Source organism: Anopheles gambiae, chromosome 3, assembly GCF_943734735.2.
Source record: "Anopheles gambiae chromosome 3, idAnoGambNW_F1_1, whole genome shotgun sequence".
Classification (NCBI taxonomy): Eukaryota; Metazoa; Arthropoda; class Insecta; order Diptera; family Culicidae; genus Anopheles; species Anopheles gambiae.
Window position 1 is genome coordinate 51,745,823 of NC_064602.1, and position 22,582 is coordinate 51,768,404.

The 22,582-nt window shown below is 39.6% G+C and overlaps 1 protein-coding gene across 8 annotated transcripts in view; it reads right to left on the minus strand.

The window, feature by feature from the left end:
- The window catches only part of LOC4578503 (muscle calcium channel subunit alpha-1), a 75,932-nt gene that overhangs the window by 30,232 nt on the left and 23,118 nt on the right, over window positions 1-22,582 (minus strand). For 5 of the 8 annotated variants that reach the window (XM_061655550.1, XM_061655552.1, XM_061655553.1 and 2 more), the window contains 14 exons: window positions 22,237-22,482; window positions 21,861-22,120; window positions 21,588-21,781; window positions 21,002-21,515; window positions 20,706-20,931; window positions 20,401-20,611; window positions 19,774-19,894; window positions 17,938-18,145; window positions 17,725-17,810; window positions 17,487-17,613; window positions 15,537-15,833; window positions 15,388-15,475; window positions 14,933-15,040; window positions 13,831-13,938 (listed from right to left, as the gene is read on the minus strand). In XM_061655550.1, coding sequence (XP_061511534.1) covers window positions 13,831-13,938; window positions 14,933-15,040; window positions 15,388-15,475; window positions 15,537-15,833; window positions 17,487-17,613; window positions 17,725-17,810; window positions 17,938-18,145; window positions 19,774-19,894; window positions 20,401-20,611; window positions 20,706-20,931; window positions 21,002-21,515; window positions 21,588-21,781; window positions 21,861-22,120; window positions 22,237-22,482 — 2,794 coding nt within the window. Of the gene's footprint in view, window positions 1-13,830; window positions 13,939-14,932; window positions 15,041-15,387; window positions 15,476-15,536; window positions 15,834-17,486; window positions 17,614-17,724; window positions 17,811-17,937; window positions 18,146-19,773; window positions 19,895-20,400; window positions 20,612-20,705; window positions 20,932-21,001; window positions 21,516-21,587; window positions 21,782-21,860; window positions 22,121-22,236; window positions 22,483-22,582 lie in introns of those variants that run through there. The other 3 variants (XM_061655548.1, XM_061655551.1, XM_061655555.1) reach the window with 3 other exon arrangements.

The window sequence follows — 22,582 nt, forward strand, 5'->3', positions numbered from 1 at the left end:
GTCTGCCCGGTGCGTATAAATATACCGAGCAGAAGATGTTATCGCTGCTGGCAAACCGACCACATTTCTCAGGACTGTTATGGACCAGACAGAAGGGACTGCTGCCTGCGCCGCGGGGAAAAGGGCACTTCGCTGCTACGTGTCGTCAGCCACCACGATGTGTGCTTTGTCCAGATGGATCCAACGCGCATCACTCTAGCGGAGCATTCTGTCCGGTGGCTAAGAAAACAGCACCTTGGAAGTAGCCCAGATAAACCTAAACCATTGTGAAGAGGAACAGGCACTACTGAGCCAGGTGATGGTGGAGGAGATAGGAGATATTGCCATAGTCTCTGAGCCATACAGCGCTCCAACAGGCTCTAGTAGCTGGGTGGCAGATAAGACTGGGAACGCTGCAATATGGGTGACAGGCAGGTACCCAATACAACGGGTAGTATCTAACACCTTCGAGGGTTTCTGCATAGCTGAAGTAAATGGAGTGTTTTTCTGCAGCTGTTATGCTCCCCCAAGTTGGGAGCTAGAGAGGTTCCATGTTATGTTAGACAACCTCGTAGCAGAGCTGGATGGGCATAGACCACTTGTAATTGCCGGTGATTTCAATGCCTGGGCTGTTGAATGGGGGAGCAAGCGAACTAATAGCAGAGGTGATGCTGTTCTCGAAAGCTTCGCCCGGCTGGGAGTAACGCTGGGAAATACCGGCACAACCCCCACGTTCAACAGAAACGAGAGGACATCAATCGTTGATATTACGTTCTGCAGTCCCACCCTCTCGGAGAGATTGAACTGGCGAGTTAGTGATGCACTCACTCTCAGCGACCATAATGTTGTCAGATACGCCATCATCCAAGGGCATAGGCTAACATCATCATCAGCGCATGGGTCCCGAGTTGGTGGTAGAGGCTGGAAAACCGAATCCTTCAATGAGGATTTCTTTAAGGAGCTTTTAGCTTTCGGAGATTTCGGCGAAGCCGTGAGCGCCTCTCAAATCGTGATAGCCCTTACCAAAGCCTGTGATGGCGCTATGCCAAGAAGAAAACCTCCTAACTGGCGATGACCACCTGTGTACTGGTGGAACGCTTCGATTAAAAGACAACGGGCTGAATGCGTAGCAGCGCTCCGCAAAATGCAGCGAGAAAGATGCCCTGAAGTAAAACAACAACTCAGGATCGTATACATTGCGGCTAGGTCAGAACTTAAAAGAGCGATTAAAGCCAGTAAAAGGCAACACTTCCTCAAGCTATGCGACGAAATCGCTCGGAAGCCCTGGGGACTTGCCTTCAATACACTCATGAATAAGGTAAAGTCTTCGGAACCTGTAGAACAGTGTCCTGTAAAGCTGAAGAGCATTATTGAAACCCTGTTTCCAACACATGCACCACCGAACCTCAGTCCTACGATCAACACGCCAGAGACTGACACTGTGCCTATAACGAGACAGGAGATTATTAACCTGGCCAATCGTTTAAAATGTGGCAAAGCTCCTGGGATAGATGGCATCCCCAATATGGCGATCAAGGCTGCTATGTTGGCATACCCTGATGTGTTCAAAAACGTGCTAATGAACACCCTGACTACCGGCCAGTTTCCGTCAATGTGGAAAAGACAGAAATTAGTCTTGATACCGAAGCCAGGTAAGCCGCTAGGCCACCCGTCAGCTTTGAGGCCCTTGGGACTTGTGGATAACCTGGCCAAAGTGCAAGAGATGGTGATTTTGGACCGCCTAACAAAATACACTGAGGGACCACACGGTCTGTCTGATCGCCAATTCGGCTTCCGGAAAAAAACGATCTACAGTGGACGCGATACTGGCGGTGCTGGAAAAAGGTAATGCGGCGTTTCAACGGAAGCGATGTGGAGCTCGATACGGTGCACTCATCACCATCGACGTGAAGAATGCAATTGCGGCAGCGGTAGAGCGCATGAAGATTCCCCCGCACTTGTGCAGGCTGTTGAGGAATTATCTTGACGGTCGCGTGCTGCAGTATGATACGGCGGAAGGAGTGAAAACCAATGCCATCACCGCAGGCGTACCCCAGGGATCAGTGCTTGGTCCCACCCTGTGGAACGTCATGTATGATGGAGTACTGACCCTCGCCCTCCCTCCTGGTGTCCAAATCACTGGTTTTGCAGACGACATCGCTATCACTGTCTCAGCTGTGTCTATTGAGGAGGTAGAGATGCTCGCCACCGACGCAGTCGGTCGGATTGACCGGTAGATGCGGGACGCAAAGCTAGTGATTGCGCATGCGAAGACTGAGTTCATCGTCATCAGCAGTCACAAGGTGCACCAAAAAGCATCGATAATGGCAGGAACTGTACAAGTCGAGTCTACCAGATCGCTGAAGTATCTTGGGGTAGTCATTGATGACCGACTGAAATTTAAGAGCCACCTCGAGGAAGCCTGCAAGAAGGCCATGAAAGCAATAAATGCACTAGCGGCATTCACTCCAAACATTGGCGGACCGTACCGTACCGTACCATTTCGTACGAAGCGGTATGCGTTATTGCGAGCATGATGCCTCTTTGCATCACCCTCGAGGAGGACTCGAAGAACTTCCGGAAATTGCGTGCGGGGGAATCTTTCACTGAGACTGCCAAGAAAGCCTCAAGGCAAGCATCGATGCGGCAATGGCAGAACGAGTGGAGTAACTCGTTGAACGGAAGATGGACCTACTTGCTGATCCCCGACGTTGCAGCATGGCTAGACAGGAAACATGGTGATGTGGACTATTTTGTCACCCAGGTTCTTTCCGGCCATGGCTGTTTTAGAAGCTATCTGCACAGGTTCAATCGCGCCTCTTCATCTTGGTGCCTTGCGTGCAAGGATGAAGATGAGACGGTGGACCACGTCATGTTCCACTGCTCTCGATTCGCCGAGGAACGCCTGCAGTTGAACGAGAGTTGCAGAGTAGAGGTGGGCCGTTCTAACCTGGTACAAGTCATGCTGCAGCACACCGACTCATGGGAGGCAGCGGCAACAACAATGCGTCTGATCCTGACCAAGCTGCACCAAAAATGGAAGCAAGACCAGCAGCTCGGCGATATTTAAATTCGTCGTGAGTGTATGTGTTAGTGAACGCGTGAGTGCGCGGCGGAAAAAGTGTCGTTTAGTGTCTAGTGTTTCGCGTCGTCGTCATGACCGTCTTGTAATCGCGTGATAACTGTCAAATCTGTCTCGCGAACTTTGGCTCATCGTGCAGTAGCGAGGATGAAATGCTAATGCATAAGCCCTTCCCGAAGAAGCATACCGAAAGGTGAACCCATGGGGAAGGGTATATGGCCCAAGGAGGGGGTTGGTACTGGGTAAGAATCCCATGTCAACACCCGTGCGACAACGGGAGTCTTTCGAAGATTCCCCCTCCTTGTAAAACAAAAAAAAACACACACACACACACACACTCAAACACACACACACACACACACACACACACACACACAAGTAACGTGGTAAAACAAGTGCACGGTGCGATGAAAAATTAGGGTCCTATCTTATTGTCCGATACTGTACAAGTTCACAGCGCCCTCGCATTTTATAGCTTGCGAGCCTAGGCAGTTTTTTCGCTTTAGCAAATATAATTAACACGTTGTCTGCCACCATACATGGCCACTGAACTGCCCCGTCAGGCCACGGAATCACTCTTTGAAACGAATGCATTTGCTTTTGCATTTTTTCTCTTTTAAATCTAATTCACCAATTCTCTTTGTTGTCTCAGTCGCTCCACAATGTCGTTTGTTGGGATAATTCCATGGAATTTCATTCTTGGAACCCCCCCCCCCCCTCCCCTCTCTTCCCTTCCCTTTCTTTACCTCTCGCAAAAGTCGGTGACATTCCGACTCCAACGCTTTGCAACGCTTTGGTACGCGCATGCAAACGATGCTACAACAATGACAGGCAAAGCATGGGCCGATGAAAGGCACGTGAAACTGTGAAAAGATCGTTTACGTATTGTCCAAGCTGTCCCGATCAACCTCAACTTTGTGATGAGTGGTTTAAGATTGTGCATCAAAAGTAAAGGATGAATAAATGAACTCCAAGATCTTTTAATTATTGTTCATTCTCTGTCTCATTTATTTATGAAAACATAATAGAAACTCATTTTGATATTTGAATCATTTTTATGAGAAATAATAACCGTGAAAGAACCGATCAAATATGTGCAAATTTATCTCTTGTAACACGTCTTTTACAATGTGTAATGTGTCAGCCACTATGTGGCTGACGTGGCCCGATCGGAAAAAAAACCCGTCAGCCACATAGTGGCTGACGTGGCAGACAACGTGTTAAAGTCCCCCGAGAACAAGTATAACAGTGCGGTTTGTAGCATATAAACCTCTTTTGTCATTTTATTTTGCAAAAATTCACAAAAATTGATAAAGTGATCTTTTCGACGAACAACACCGCAAAAAAATTATGAATAAAAAAAAATTATTTAAAATACCTTAAGAATTCAAGTTTTTGTTAAAACTTCTTTAAGGCATCGAAATAGTCGCCCAGCAACGGGAAAATTTCCAAAAACAAATTTCAGCACTCTACCATACCACCATTCGCTGTGCTACTGGGACTTTCGTCACGAGCCCCATAGCATCACTTTTGTGTGAAAGCGGACTTCAACCCTTAGACCACATCATAACCGACAAAAAAGTAGCAGCTGTAGGACGAATGATGGAGAAAAACATCAAGGCCGATGCCCTGGACTATCAAAAATCAGCATTGGGCTGATTGCAATAGTGTTATTGTTAAACGACATTTTGCTCACCTCGTTCAGCAAAAATACCATAACCACCATCTCATATTCACAGACGGATCAGAGCTAAACGGTTCCTCTGGCTGTGGAATCTACTCCAGCATCGACAATAGCGCCTACCCGATTATCAGACCATACCTCAATCTTCACCGCAGAAGAAATAGCCCTGGTTATTGCAGCTGACGAAGGCCTGCGTAGACACAAACCCAACATAATTTTTACCGACAGTGCAAGTGTCCTTCAAGCACTTGAAACTGGAACCACCCGCGACCCGAAAATCCAAAAACATTGCAATATACCGAATTCACCCCAAGTCACATTCTGCTAGATTCCTGGTCACACAGGTATCCAGGAAAACAAAATAGCAGAACGACTGCTGAAACAAAATAGCATGAACGACCTGACCTGCTGCCATAACACTCTTCCACGCCGTGATTTCATTCGCCTTAGCAAAACCATCATCGCCAATAGCTGGAATGATTATTGAGTTAGCAGCGGTCGCTCTTTCCTGACAATAATCAAGACCACAACACCACCATGGAAAGACCATCCATCACACCAGAGAATCCTATCACGGCTTCGGATAGGACACACTAGGCTCATCCACACCTTTTTATTGCAAAAATCCAACCCACCACTATATATATATATATTTTTATTTATTTATTTATTTATTTATTTATATATTTTTTTAAGTTCGCTTGCAAACGTCAACGAGAGAGGACGTGTTGTTGTTTTGATTTGCAAGCACATTATGGCACATTATGGTACGACCGAAAGATATGGAAGGAACACCTTCCGTATCGACTATTCGGAGGCTCCTAAGCGACCCACCCTAGAAGAAACCGTGAACTTCCTTTTTGAAGTGCTAGAAACGGGTGAAAACCATGTAGGTCAGCTCCTTAACAGCGGTGCGGCAAAATCGTACGCAAGTACCGTTAAGCAAGCACCAGCACAAACATCTGATACGAACACAGCATCAACTAGTACTGCAGGTACTAACACCACGGGACGGCGCAACGGGAAGGCCAAATCACTTCCCTTACAACCACCACTAATCCACCAGCGAGCACTGCATCGAAAGTGACTAATCGGCTTGTGATCCCGATCGAGCCGCTAACTCTCGTTTCGCCTTCGGGTCCGAAGCGGAGCGTGAAAGCCAGTGGTGAGCAACCCGAGGAGAAGATTCGTGCTACCGTTGGTGCCGTCGCAACGCATGTACAAAATTACATTGCCGCTGCTGCTCCTGCAGTAGTTGTCACTGGTGCTGAAGCTGCTCCTACTTTTACTGCTCCTGCTGCCAATGGTGCTGCCGCTGCCGCTATGATCGATGCCGCGGCTACCGCTGCCGTTGCCGATGCTGCCGCTGCTACGGATGCTGCCACTGATGCTAACGATGCAGTTGCATCTGAGCCCGTTAGTGTGGAATGCCGGGCGCTTTCAGGTGCCTTATTGTTCAAAGAGCCGCTCGCAATCCCTTCCACATCCTTTTCCATCCCTTCCCACGACGAACCGCTTGCGGTTAAACGCAAGCAAAATCCGGAAACGGATAATGAGAGTGACGCCTCATGTTCGTCAACATTTAGTGTTATGAGCGCGTCCAAGCGTAAGCCTGGTGGACCGCCAAAAAAACACACAACTTCACTACAGATTAATTAAGTTTTGTTGCGATGGATCCTAACCCGGTAAGTAGCAATCTTGGTAGTAGCTATAATCTAGCTACTATTAATATTAATGCGATTTCTAACGCGACAAAGCTGGAAGCCCTCAAAACATTTATTAGGACGATGGACCTGGACATCATATTTCTGCAAGAAGTAGGGTAAATGTACCAATAGTGGTGTAATTTGTGGTGGTACAGATGTATTTTAATGGATTTAAAGTGTCAGAAACGACAATTTCTGCATATTTCAACACATAACAGTTGGAATATGTTTTATCTTCGCAACCACAACCATTTTTACCATAAAATACATAGAATTTACGAAAAAATACATATTTTTGTGATTGCTTCGTTGTACCTATAATGGTGGTATGGTTCCTATAGTCGTCGTATTGTGTTCCTATAGTGGTGGTACACAAAGATGCCTCAAAACAGTGTATAATATCAATATAACTTAGTTTTGAAGCTGTTTTCGTATGAATAGCATGGATTAATGCCATAATAATGATATCTTTCGTAATTTGATCGTAAAAAATGTATGAATTTGGTTGATGAAAATATTGACTGAAGTACTGAATAACACAAGTATGTCGTCAACCCATACTCAGAAGAGTTTGCTTGATTTGAAGTCGATTTTTCACTCAGCCAGATAAGCGAATTTTGGCCTTTGTTTCATAAATTACTTACAGAAAACTAATTTTTGTTGCTTATTTTAATGAAAACAGTACGACATGTCAAAAATGTCGTCAAAAAAATCTAAAATTAGCTGTTTTTATTGATTTTAGAACTAGGACCACTATAGGAACATGCCTGTTTGGTGTACCTATAATGGCACTATAGTAAAAACATTTAAAAATACGTAAATATGGTCAAAAGCCAATGAATTTTAATAAAACAATATCATTTGATAACAATTATGTTAAAAAAACTAATAATTGCGTTGTTATGTGGTCATTTAGAACGTTAACAAGAATATGAGTATCGTTATGAAATTCTAAGGATTTTGGAAAAATGTTGATACCTTTCACAAAATAATGGATTTTTCGGTTACTAAGAAACGGAATGGCCTCATTTCATTTTTAAATCCTTTGTAAAAGGCTAGAGAACATTTCACACTATCATAAATAACTTAACTACTGTTAATTTATCGTATGAGACGCATTTTAGTGCAATACCACCACTATTGGTACTAGCACCACTATAAGTACGTTTACCCTATGTATTTCAGATCTATCGCTTCCTGGGTATAACGTAATTTGCAATGTTGATGTGACGGGGAGGGGTACGGCGATCGCTTTACGTCAACATTGAAAATTTTCCCATGTCGAGCGCAGCTTAGACTCTCGTCTGATTTGCGTTCGACTCGAGAACAATGCCACCCTGTGCAATGTTTACGCTCCTTCGGGCAGTCAGCGGAGAGCGGAGAGGGAGGATTTTTTCGGGCGAACGTTACCTTTCTATTTGCGGAATGCATGTAACCATGTTATTCTCGCGGGTGACTTTAACTGCGTGTTGCAGCCGAAAGATGTGACGGGCGCGAAAAATTTTAGCCTTTCTTTGCAAAACGCTGTAAGCAACATGGGCATGTGTGACAGCTAGGAGCTTCTCAGAGGTAACTCAGTGGAGTTTTCTTAAGGCCGGGCTACATTGATCGTACTCGGTAGTGTAATTTCGATTTTCACTAGCGCATCTGGCGGCGGCTGGTGGAAGCTTTTTTTGGTCATCAAGCTAATGGTCGTGCCGGATCTCAAATTTAAGTTGTTTTTTTCACCGTTTTTTGATGCGAAAATGGCTGTAATACGTGAACAACATATTCATCTATCAATTGCATAGCTTTTCCAGTCCAGTTAAAGTAAAAAACAAGGAAAAATAACATATTTTCTGAAGCGGCTTCAAGTTGTTTAGCAAAATGCTTCGGTCAGCTGCCGCCAGATGCACTAGTGAAAATCAAAAAATGGTACGTAATCAAAAAAATTACGCTTGCGAGTACGATCAATGTAGCCCGGCCTTTATGTCACAAGTGGTTCGGGTTCACGTATCGATCGTTTTTATGTCTCCTCTTCACTTAAAACACAGTTAAGAGCGACCAGTATGCATGTCTTGTCCTTTTCCGATCACAAGGCGCTTACCGTTCGTGTTTGCCTTCCAATCCCGCCGAGCCGTTCGCACAGCAATGGCTATTGGCAACTGAGACCACATGTATTAGCTGACGCAAACCTGGAGGAGTTCGGATGCAAGTGGAACTATTGGACCAGACAGCGTAGAAATTACGGGTCGTGGATGCAGTGGTAGATTGAGCTCGCGAAGCCTAAAATAGAGTCGTTTTTCCGTTGGAAAACGAATGAACGGTACCAAAATTTTCGCTTGCACCATGAACTGCTCTACAGGGGGTTGAAGTCCGCCTATGATCGATATGATCAGGACTTCACCCGCATTAATGAAACACGCGTATGTGGAGAGAGCATGTCGGTCTTTCAGTTAGGGGAGCAATGGAGGAGGTGAACGGTGATCGACAAGCTGACGGTTGATGACGTATCGTCCTTAACTGAGCTAAAGGATATAAATGTTCATGTTGAGGGCTTTTTCAGAAATCTATACACAACATCCGACACATCCACAACGACCACAGAAACAACATTCACAAGCACACGCGTTATTCCCGAGGACTGCGAAGCCAACAAAAATTGCATTGACGAGTTTACCTATGGTGAGCTTTTCGATGCAATTAAAAAGTCACCTTCGAGAAAGTCCACTAGCCCGGATGGAATTCTCAAAGAGTTTTATCACCGTGCATTCAGCATCATAAATAGAGAGCTTCTTCTAGTTCTTAATGAGGCCCTCTTAGGAAAGATTCCTGAAAGTTTCGTTGACGGGGTCATAGTGTTGGTTAGGAAGAGGGGAGGACGCTGTACCATGTCTGCATTTCGACCTATATCACTCCTTAACGCAGATTACAAGCTTCTGTCGCGGATGGTCAAACACAGACTCGATGGCATCATCGGTAGGTGGGAGATTATTTCGGCAGCGCAAAAGTGTTGTAATTAACCACGCAACATTGTTCAAGCTGTTCTTTCCGTTAAGGAGAGAGTGATTGATCTGCAGAGGAAACGAAAGTGTGGTAAGCTAATTTCCTTTGACCTTTCGCATGCTTTTGATCGCGTCAATAGGAATTTCCTTTTTAAAACCATGCTCTCTTTGGGATTCCATCCGAGGTTGGTAGGGCTTTTGAGAACTATTGGTGAGCGATCCGCATCCCGCATCCTCATTAACGGTCACCTCTCTCCTTCCTTCCCGATCCAACGTTCTGTCCGACAAGGTGACCCTCTTTCCATGCACCTTTTCATCCTCTACCTTCAACCGCTCATCACAAGACTAGAAGGCATTTGCTGCGGCCAGGATGACCTGGTCAACGAATATGCTGACGACATCTCTGTGGTGACAACCTCTCCTGACAAAATCGAGCGTGTGCGAGAACTATTTGAGGTATTTGGAAGTGTCTCTGGTGCTCGTCTCAACGTGGACAAAACCAACGCACTCGACGTACGAATCGTTAGTGCTTCCACAATAGTATCTGTCCCATAGCTACACACTGTTCAACGGCTTCAACTGCTCGGAATTCTATTTTCGAATAACATCCGAGATGACATGGGACAGAATTGAGACGTCGTAATCCAGCACTTTAGATGTCTTGTGTGGCTGCATCGCATGAGAGATTTAAATCTTGTGCAGAAGGTATACCTTCTCAACACCTTCCTGCTACCGAAGCTGTGGTACGTGGCGTCAGTTTGTGGCGCCAGAGCATTGGACATTGCGAAGGTCACTAGTGTTATTGGTTCCTTTCTGTGGCATGGCACTGGAGGAATCCGGATCCCACTTCATCAGCTGGCACTACCACGGAAGCGAGGTGGTCTGAATCTGCACATACCAGCAGTTACAGTTCATGTTCTCTTGACGAACAGGTATGTTGCAGAACGAGAGTGCCTAGCAATCGGTGAGCCACACATCATCAGGGCCGGTAATCCACCGGATCTCTCAATCATTCCGACTACATATCCCTGCCTGAGAAACGTGATCAAACAACTTGCGTACGTGCCACCAGAGTACGGTCAAAGGCCATCGTCTCGGCTGTTGCGGCGTATGCTTACGAGCAGATTACCAGACGCTAAGAGTGCGTGAGACACGACAACACAGCTGGAGAAGGATCTGGAGAAGCGTCAATTGTCCAGCCTTATCATCCCTTCAACGTTCGACACTTTTCCTGCTGGTCAACGGAAAAATTCCAACATGCGATCTCCTTTTCCGAATGGGGCGAATTGTTACCAACTCGTGTCTGTTTTGTCCGTTCGTGGAAACCCTGTAGGATAAATTTTCATGTTGCAGAAGAGTTTCTGCGGCTTGGGAGCTATTGCAACAGAAAGTTACTGCGTTAGCTCCAGGTTGTGCTCGTTCTTTTAACTGTTTGCAATTCCCAGTACTAGCCGAAGTTAGTACTGAACAGAGAATAGGTGTTTTGCGTTTGTTTGCAAACTATATAATCCACATCGTTGGTAACAACGATGTTATGATTGATCTAGGCTTACTCAAATGTTGTCTTACGTTATAAAATATGTTAGGGTAAATGTACCAATAGTGGTGCAATTTGTGGTGGTACCGATGTGTTTTAATGGATTTAAAGTGTCAGGAAGGACATTTTCTGAATATTTTAACACATAGCAAATGTAATATATTTTATCTTCGCAATCACAACCAATTTTACCATGAAATACATCAAATTTACGAAAAAATACAAATTTTTGTGACTGCTTCGTTGTACCTATAATGGTGGTATGGTTCCTATAGTCGTCTTATTGTGTTCCTATAGTGGTGGTAAACAAAGATGCATCAAAAACGGTGTATAATATCAATGAAACTTAGTTTGGAAGCTGATTTCGTATGAATAGCAAGGATTACTGCCATAATATTGGTTTCTTCCGTAATTTGATCGTAAAAAAATGTATAAATTTGATCGATGAAACTATTGACTAAAGTATTGCATCACACCTGTCGTCAACCTACACCCGGAAGAGTGTGCTTGATTTGAAGTCAATTTTTCATTCAGCCATAGAAGCGAATTTTGGCCTGTTTTTGGTAAATTACCAACATAAAACTCGTTTCTGTTGCTCATTTTAGTGAAAACAGTACGACATGTCGAAAATATCCTCGAAAAAATTTTAAACGACCTGTTTTTATTGATTTTATAATTATAACCACTATAGGAACATGCCTATTTTGTGTACCTATAATGGCACTATGGTAAAAAAACACTTAAAAATGCATAAATATGGTCAAAAGGCAAATAATTTTGGTAAAACAATAATATTTTATAACAGTTATGTTGAAAAACTAGTAATTACGTGGTTATGTGGTCATTTAGAACGTTAACAGAAAAATGAGTTTCGTTATGAAATCCTAAGGATTTTGGAAAAATGTTGACACATTTCACAAAATAATGGATTTTTCGGTCATTAAGTAACGGAATGGCCCCATTTAACTTTTAAACCCTGTGTAATAGGCTAAAGAACATTTCACACTAATGTAAATAACTTAATTACTTTTAATTTGCCGTATGAACCGCATTTTAGTGCAATACCACCACTATTGGTACTACCACCACTATAGGTACATTTACCCTATGTTTTTTTTAAATAAATAAAAAAAAAAAAAAATATATATATATATATATATATATATATATATATATATATATATATATATATATATATATATATATATATATATATATATATATATATATATATATATATATATATATATATATATATATATATATATATATATATATATATATATATATATATATATATATATACAGTGAACCCTCTCTTATTTGAGAGGCGATGGGACTGTCGAATAAGAGGGGTTTTCAAATTAGAGAGGTTGAAAGTGAATGAAAGGTCCATACAAACAAGAAAGAGACAGAACATTTAGTATGCAGCCTTAATTGTTGCTATAGGAAACTGTGAATACGATTGCCAATTTGAGCATACATTATTCAATAACCATGGCAACATCATACACAAATAAGAGGGACACACATTTCAGAGGTTTTCCAAATGTACTGGAAATCAAGGGACTGCAAAATGTTCAAATAAGAGAGGTTTTTCAAATTGGAGAGGTGTCAATAAGAGAGGGCAAAATGTTCAGATAAGAGAGGGTTCACTGTATATATATATATATATATATATATATATATATATATATATATATATATATATATATATATATATATATATATATATATATATATATATATATATATGTGGAAATGTATATATATATATTTATTTATTGATTTATTTTTTTAAAGATTTTTTTAAATATTTTTTAACGCTACCATGAAAATATAAATAATTCTATTCAATTTCATGGTATAAAATTTGATGGTCATTGTAAAAAGACCTGGTAAAACTGCTTAAGATAACCAGATAATTTCGTCTAGTTGCATTAAAGGTAGTTAAATTGATTTGAGGTGATTTATGATTTCGGCTTTGACGATGGATGAGCATTACAATGGAGATTGGCATGCGGGAAGAAACAGTTAGGACTTTTCATCAAATGTTATTCTCCCAGACTGTCAAAATAAGATTTGTCAATGTTAACTTGACGAAATGAACCGTAGTAATTTATGATGGTTTCGTTGCATTTTTAGATAAACATGCTACTAACATAAATATAAGCAATAACGTTTTAAAACAAATAGATAAGTTGTGCAAATATTCTTTTTTTACGGAGTTCTTGTATATGTCAATCGTTCTGGTTGATTGATAGTTTATATATTTCATTGATATTCTTGCTATCTACATGCATTTCGACATGCTTATGTTACGGATACTTAACCGAGAGTTATAAATCGATAGGTAAAACTTTTGAATGATCCAAAAATTGTGTAATAACTGTAGCACCTTATACCAGGTCAAAACTCAACATTTTCGTTCAGATAAAAAAATCATATGTTCAAAATATGTTTGCAGTAAGTGGTAACTAAGTACAAAGTGTAAGAAAAAAGGGATAAACGTGTAATAAATCACAATTGTTAAAATACATCAAAACAAAAAAAACGCTTTTGTTATATGTACATATTGAATGAAAAAAAGCTGTACATGTATACAGCAACATATGTTTTCTTTACTACAGGCTAAATTTTTTTTATAAACTCAAAGTATATATAAATATATAAATATCAAGCTCTACTAGGAACAATTAAATAGTCATTTTACATAATTCTATAAATATTAGCAACAAAACATCATAGATAATAGCTAATTAAAAAAAAAAATTTAGGTTGCACAATAGATAATATCAATTGAAAAACAAGACGGCTAATGTCATACAATAACAGCCAATACACGAGCTATCAATTACCTTAAACAATTGTACTCCAATCACAGCAAACATAAACTGCAAGAGGTACGTCACTAGCATAATGTTACCGATCGTTTTTATGGCAACTATCACACATTTGACTACGTACTGAGAAGAATTCAAATGTACGGGAGAATGATAGTTAAAATATTTGTATTTTAAATTGGTGTTGCTATATAAATTTGTTCAATTTCATTCAATTAACGATGGATTTTTTTAACGTTCTCGTAATTAGGGCCTAGTTGGCCATATCACTATATGCAACCATTTCTGATTATAAGGTATAACATAAAGAAAAAAGCAAGTTTTGTTTTTGCTTCCTTTTGGAAGAAAAAATGTTGAATTAAATGAAAAGTCTTGCTTGAAAAATAAATTTAACTGCAAATACAGCATGTGTAAGTCAATCCTAGACGATTCTGATTTTGTATGTGTTCAGAGCAAACGGTTTGTACAGTTCAGAAGCAAAACTTTTCATTTTGATCGGTTGAGCGGTTAAGTGTTTTTTGTTTCATTCTAGAGAGTGGCATTTAAATCATAGATTACACTTCTGCAGGACAATTTTTACTGTCAAAATCTGTTGATTTTTAAAAGCACCTAAAAAGAAGTGGGCCCAACAATTGTTAATATTGTTACAAAAGATAATTAAAAAAGTTTATTATTTGAGACAATGTAGACTCTCATTGCATATGGAGCTTTAGCTGTATTTTCCTGGAGATTCATAAAGACATACCGACTTTCAATAGAAAGCCGAAAATGAAACAAAAGTACTGCACGGTAAAGCGTTTGTTTTAGAAAATCGATAAATGTATAAAAACTTAAAAGCCAATTTTAGCTGAAAATAAAAGCATTGATTAAAACCATTATTGTAAAAAACAACAACAACACCAAATGAGAATTAATTTAAAAATCCCCCTCAAAAAGAGGACATCAGAAAGCGTAGTATAATGTAACAAAGTGGAAACACAATATCAGGAGAAAAAAAAACACAATAAATAAACCGAACTAAAGAACAACTCAGTAAAAGGAAACGAAACTCCAATTCAAACACAAATCTCAATGTAAACGTATTATAACCACTTTGGGCCGCATTTTTGCGTCCTACCTTATACAATTGTACTCCGATTACAGCGAACATAAATTGTAGCAAACAAGTGACCAGCACAATATTGCCGATGGTCTTTACAGCTACTATAACGCATTGCACAACATGCTGAGAATTATATAGAGAGATTTTGACGTTAAAAACTCATCTGCACGAATAACCAAGGAACACACCGTTCCTAGTGTACTAAACATTGTTAATTTATAAAAAAATATTTAAAGTAAATTAAGCTTCTATATTCATTACTAAAATATGATTTTCACGCTCGGATAATATATTTTGCCAGTCAAAACCCTTTTGCAAAATCAATGTTTGCTCACAAGAGCATAGAACCAATATTATTATTCTGATGACTCATGCTGATGCTGATGCTGATCGTAACTAGCCATGATATCAAGGAAACATCAAAAATATATATTCACCTGCTCAAAATAAAAAGCACTGTCTTAACTTACCTTCAACCCCTTTGCTCTGTTAATTGCACGTAATGGCCGAAGGACACGAAGTACACGTAGTATTTTTATCACAGAAATGGCACCAGAACTAAAATCAACAAAATAATTTAAGCATACTAAGATCACTATTCACATTTAGATATCCTTACCTGAAAAACATTGATATTAATGATACACAGACGACTAGGAGATCCAACAAATTGAATGCTGATCGACAAAATGCTCCATCGTGAAACAAAAATCCGTATGATACCAGCTTTAACAGCAATTCGATAGTGAACACCGACGTAAAGAAGTAGTCAAAGTAGTTCAAAATTTGATTTCGTTCGCTGTTTGCATTAAGAGGATCTTCTGCTGCTAACATAGCTGACGAAAACATGATGCATACCAGTATAATGTTGCCAAACGTGCTGTGATTGCACAGCCAGTGGCAGAATATGCGAAATCTGTTAAGAAATGATATTTAAACAAAACTTTACATTAGGCACAAGCGATCCAACGATTTTAAACTACTAGAATTCTTCTAAAAAAGCATCACGCAAAGAGTTAAAATTAGATATTTTAGGAGAAGGACAGCAGGACCTGTATTTAGTGGTAGTGGGATGAAAGATTCCTTTCACGACTCGACCCGAAATCGGACACGAGACTATTGGAATCGATTCGCTTCCTTGCGTGCTTTGGGTTACATAGGTGGCAGTCAAAATAGAGACCCCGAGGGTACGACGAATTCCGTGCGTCCCCTAGTTACAAGAGGTGCACCGAGTTCGGTAAGTGCAAGATAACTTGAGCGCTACAGGATTGGAATCGCGGAATTTCAAAAATATTTCATTTTTCTAAAAAATAATTAGTTTAAATTTTTAACACAAAGACTAAACATTTTGTAACTAATTAAAAAAATCTCTAGTAAGAAACACATCGCATTATTCAGGTAGAATTACGATTTACGATACATTAATTTCATGAGTTTCATGAATAAACTGTAACCACATATATTCTAGTTATATTGTGAATTTTTAAAACATCTAATAGATAGCAAATATTTCTTCAAATATCCACTAGATTTCAACCTACTTTGTTTACATGGATGGTTTTTCAATTTGATCTTATTTAAATGAAAAGTATATACAACATAAAACTGTTATATTCCCGATTTTGATGATCAAGCCAAAGCATTAAAATAGGAAACAACAAGACAGAGTTTTTATTCATTATTTTCATCATATTTCAGTTTGCTATTATTCAATTACACTTCCATGCAGACCATGGCTAACATATATGATAGCCATCAAAAATGTAAACAAAACGTGCTTGGCACCCAGGGAAAAATAAAAAAATGGTCTGTTACTCAAAGTTTTTAATTGGATTTTTGAGCATCTACAGCAGCTGTGAATGCATTTATATAGGATTTTATTCGTTCCTATACAAATGAATGCACAGCTGCTGCAAATGCTTATAAATCTTATTAAAACTGGCTCTTTTATCAATTATATTTTAGGGTATAGTTTAAGTATTTTTGAACAGACGGGGATTACAAATATTAGTTTTTAACAGTATCAGTAGCTTGGTATATATATACATTCAACAGCTAGGCATGTCCGCGTAGGACGTTACGCCAAAATAAAAGAAGAAAAGGCTAGCAAGGAGGAAATACAAATTAGTTATTCTTTGCATCTAGTATAACTAACGCGAGAGGTTGTAGTCGCCTTAGGCATCATGTTATTCGAGCCTGTCGTTAATCGCTTTGGAATAGTAAGCATTTGATATATTATGCCAAGTCAAGGCTATCATTAATCATCAACCTGTTTGTTTTGGATAGTATAAAAAACGCTGAACCATCTGGTATCGGTAGAATTGTATTGATCACATTTAATTCAGACATTCGGCGTGGCCTAGCCACCTTAAGGCCCCCATCTTGTGAATCTATACAGCAAAACATTTAACAAAAGTAAACAAGAACAAAAAAATATTATTAGTATTATAAACGTTGGGCACTCAACAAAAATGACAAGCTTGCATCAAATGTACATGGACTGCCTTCTGGAACCCATGTTCATTCTGTCCAAAATCGTCAAATCTATTGAGTGCCCGTTTAAGATTACCTGTTCGTAGGAGAGAATATAAGTAGTGCGTTTGATTTTGGGATTGGCTTTTTAGACTTCTTCACACTTAATTCCGATAAGCGACGCGGTCGCGCAGAAGCTGTAGGAAGTTCATCAAATGTCTCACCTAAAACATAAACAAGATATTAATAATTTTTTAGTTGTAGTTAAATTTTATTAAAGACCACAGGTGATACTTATATTGCATGTATGGATTTTTTTTTTCAATCATACCGACCTGGAGTATCTTGCTCTTCATATCCTTCATCGTCTTCTGCGACAGGTATTTTGGTATCTGAATCTTGACCATCATAATCATCAGATCTATGCAGAATACAATCATTTATAGAGTAATGTAAAAAATCCTTGATTAACTGCACACATATTAAAAAATAAAACTGCAACAAATATAGATCAGTCAAAAAGGGTGCTTTGAATCGTTTTGACTTACATATTCATTGGATCATTGTCCGAGTCCAGATTGTCTTTATCATGATCCATAAACCCGTCATCTCCATGTTCTGTTGGTGTTGGTTCATGAGACAATTTTTCCTCCTCGCCATCAGGGTTATCACCCTCTTCCTTTTCAACTGTTGTTAGTGAATCAGCATCTGCTAAGTTATCCACAGCGATAGCCAAGAACACATTTAACAGAATATCTGTTGCACAACATTAAGATATAAATCATATTTGAAAAAATGCCTATCAAGCCCTTAAGACACGGGTCTCCATGTACATGCGGCCCTCGAGAGTCTACAATCCGGTCCCGTGATGATTTTGTAAAGTTTAATACATTTGTTCCAGAGACTCATCTCATCTCATTATGCGAGAGGCTCTATACCATGCAACACTATGATTTATATGCAATGTTAAATTATTGGTTCCAGAACTACGAATGCCTGCGTGTACTACCAGTAGGCCTAACATTCAGTGACGTATTGATCACCCATAGCAGGGTATTCAGTTATACGTATCACAGTCCATTCTGGACTTGAAACCATGTCGAGCATGTTGTTAAGTCGTATGCCACATATGTAGTCGTATGAAATTCTTATAGGTGCCAGCAATTGGCAGCGGAAATTCTCGCTTTGATGAGCAAGATCCAGAAAAACATTCTAGAAACACTCGTCACCATATACCACACACTTTTAAATTACACGATCATACGATCCTTTTCCTCCAGGCAACAGTTTTTTTTAATTGAAGGATGCTTAGTAACGATGCTCATATTTTCCTGTTAGATGATCAGTAGGGGCGGTCCCGTGGTACAGTCGTCAACTCGAACGACTCAATAACATGCCCGTCATGGGTTCAAGCCTAGAATGGACCGTCCCCCCGTAGCAAGGATTGACTATCTGGCTCCGTGGTAATGAAATATGTCTCGAAAGCCTGTATAGGCCGGCATGTCCGCGTAGGACGTTACGCCAAATAGAAGAAGAAGATAATCAATATCAAATAAATGATCAATGTTTATCGATATTGATCTCCCGCTGCGCAAAGCGATCGAAAACTTCTCAACCTCTCGCACAATGTAGCTAGAGAGCAAGAACCATATCTCGATCGGTTTCGGCGGAAAGGGAACTAGAAACCGAGCTCAAAAAATGCTCGATTTTGTTGTGCGGGATTCGATCGGTTCTTCGGACGTTTCTGCTCGCCATCTCGATCGGTTTCTGCGGAAAGCGAACTAGAAACCGAGCTCAAAAACTGCTCGATTTTTTTGTGCGGAATTCGACCGGCCGATCGGCGAATCGTTTATGGTCGTTCGAGATATCGCGCTGCATGTGTTTATCTCTTTCTAACAAAAAAGCTCCGCTACGCGACCGTGTTGGCGCAAAAATGATAATGGCCGAAAAATAGTTCACAAACACGATCTCTTTCTCCCCTCCTTCCCCTCTTCCCCATCCTTTCACCACGCTTTATCATTATTGGTTCTTGCTCTCTAGCAACATTGAGCGAGAGGCTGAGAAGTTTTCGATCGCTTTGCGCAGCGGGTCGCATTTAGTTTTACTTGGTGGCTAAAAACACGTTATAAGGGGTACTCGTTATATGGGCTTCTGCTATATAAATATCTAGTTATTTGAACTATTCAAATCAAAATTTTAATTTGGACTTAAAAAATAATTTAAGCAGCAATAATATTAAAGAAAGCTATTAAAATTTGATATATGCAGTAGGTATGTTTCTCATCTTCCAAATGGCACTCAACAACGTTATTTGCGGAGCTATGCCCGCTAACTGAAAAGTTTGGAGACTCCTGCATTATGATGTAAAGTATTTAAAAGGATACAGTTGCCACATATGAAGAGAATTATAAAGTAAATGCTGGCAATAATTCCAAGCGAGGCCACTCCTCCGTAGGCTTGAATTCCATCATACATAACCATATTCCAATCTTCTCCAGTAAGTATCTGCCAAAAAGAAATAAAATTGGAACATTTTTTCTAAGTTTATGAACAATGTTTGATGTATACACCAATGCACTCCGTCGCTATTGAAAGGTTCCTCAATGATATAACCCCGATGGTAATCCCCGAAATACGCGGTACCTCTTATAAACGGATTATGAGATATGCGGTTTTCTGAATTTGACAGTTATTCGAGCAAATTGTACTGATTTGACACATCTATTGTTAAATGCAAGATAAATTTTCTTTCATTACAATTTTAAAAAATCATACAAATATATGGAAATTGTAATCTTCAGCCAGAACCATAACAAAAAAATAGTGAATGGCTAAAACCTTACATATAAAGCAAACTTATACGAAAGTTAGCTATGTTTTGGATGAAGTATGTTTTTGGCATTAGTTCCGACTTAGGCGAAAATTTGAGAAACGCGATTCCTTTTCGATCCGCATTGATAGCGTATCCCGGGGACAACCAGTACACTTTAGCTGATAAGTTACAAACGTACCTGGAATACTGTGAGTAAACTCTGTACAAAACTGTCAAAGTTCGATCGCGGTTTATCCACCGAGCTGTTAAAATTAAACTTTCCTCCAAATACTTGCATGCCAAGCAATGCAAATATAACAATAAACAAAAACAGTAGCAATAAAAGTGATGCGATGGATTGAATAGAATTCAATAAGGATGCTACTAAATTAGATAGAGATTGCCAGTACCTGAAACATAATTAGAGTGGAAATCAAGTATTAGCGAAATATCACAATTTCTAATAATAAAAAGCTTTTTTAAATGCATAAAAAAAACACTCACTTAGTCACTTTGAACACACGCAGTAATCGGACACACCGTAGGACGGATACCCCGAGGGGAGGCATGATTTGAGTACTTGTTAATATCATCTCGCCTATGCTACCAATCACAACGAAACAGTCGAAGCGATTGAATAAAGACACAAAGTAACCCTGAAAGCCCAAGCTATACATTTTCAGAAGCATTTCCATTGTAAATAATGCTACAAAAAACATATTCGTGTACTCTACGACGATAAATAAGATTAAGATTAATACAACATTACACATTGATAAAATCACACAAAAAGTACATACCTTGGAAATCATCCAACCAAGGCGGCTGTCTATAATGTTCAGTAGCTAAGACGCCAGTATTTAAAAATACCAGTATGATAATAAGCCAATAGAATGCTTGTGATTTTACAGCTTTACGACAGGCTCGGCGTAGTCTTCGGTTAATACGATCGATCGTTTTTCGTTTTCTGGCAACCCATGATTCATGTTGAATTTCTCCATCTTCGCCTACATTGTCCGAAGAGTCCAATTCGATTATATTTTTCATTTTTCCTTCTTGCATTCCGCTGGCGTCATTGTCAGGATCTATGTCTTCCGCTTGTGTAATCCAGTCAAGATATCCTCTAAGATCTTCTTCGATCTGTTGCTTTTCCCGCAATTTCTGAAAATCTCCACGATTTTTGGCCTTCGTACGTTCTTTAGAAAATTCACCACTCAGCACACCAAGAATTAAGTTCATTACAAAAAATGCTCCAAGAATAACCATTGAAATGAAGTACACCCATTGCCAACTGCTACCCATAGCATCTTCAATCTATAACATATAATAGGTTTCTTGTTTCGTATGATTTATAATAAAAATTTCAAATAAGTACCTTCTACCTACATAATAAAGCATGTCAGTCCAACCTTCCAGTGTTACGCACTGAAAAACGGTTAACATGGACAATCCGAAGTTGTCAAAGTTTGTGATTCCAAAATTAGGACCTTCCCAGTAATACCGGCACACCATTTCCGGTGAGATGGTGTCACAATGAAAACCATCTTCTCCGCATGGATGTGGATCATCCATTATCTCTCCTGCATTTGAAACAAAAAAAAAGTTCGGAATTTTGATTGATTTTTTACGAAATTATTGATAATTTCCTTCACTACATACCCGTCTCGTTGTGGAAGCAGGATTTGTGTAATTTTCCGGAGAAAAGCTCTAATCCTATGATAGCATAAATGATTATCACAAATAACACCAATAGGGCTATGTGTAGCAAAGGCACCATGGCACGTAAGATAGAATTCAGAACAACTTGCAAACTAGGTACTCCAGATACTAAGCGCAATGGTCGAAGTACACGAAACGCGCGAAGAGCTTTTACATCGAATCCCTCCTTCATCAAGTTGGAAAGTGCAGTTGATATCATACTGTAAGATATATATATAAAGGATTAAATCAACTATTGTTTATTGCTAATATTTAAACCAATGTCTAATGCCTCGAAAACGATATAAACACAAAATAGCCTTAAAACCATACCTACCCTATAACAACTATAGTAAAATCAAGTATATTCCATCCATTCCGCAAGTACGATCCCGGATGTAGTATGAACCCGTAAGCGATCAGCTTCATAATACACTCTGCAGTAAAAATCACTAAAAATATATACTCGATCTTTTCTAGGGCTGCATTTGTGCTATTAGAATCACTGTTTGGAAAGGGAGTGTACACAGCTAAGGCAACACAGTTGGCGAAAATAGTCAGCAGTATCAAGTACTCAAACGGCCTGAAACGTCATGTTAATAACATAAATCATATATTACATCGACTCTCACAAAAATCATTTACCATCGTAATCATTCTTCTTTACAATTCTCCTTGATACT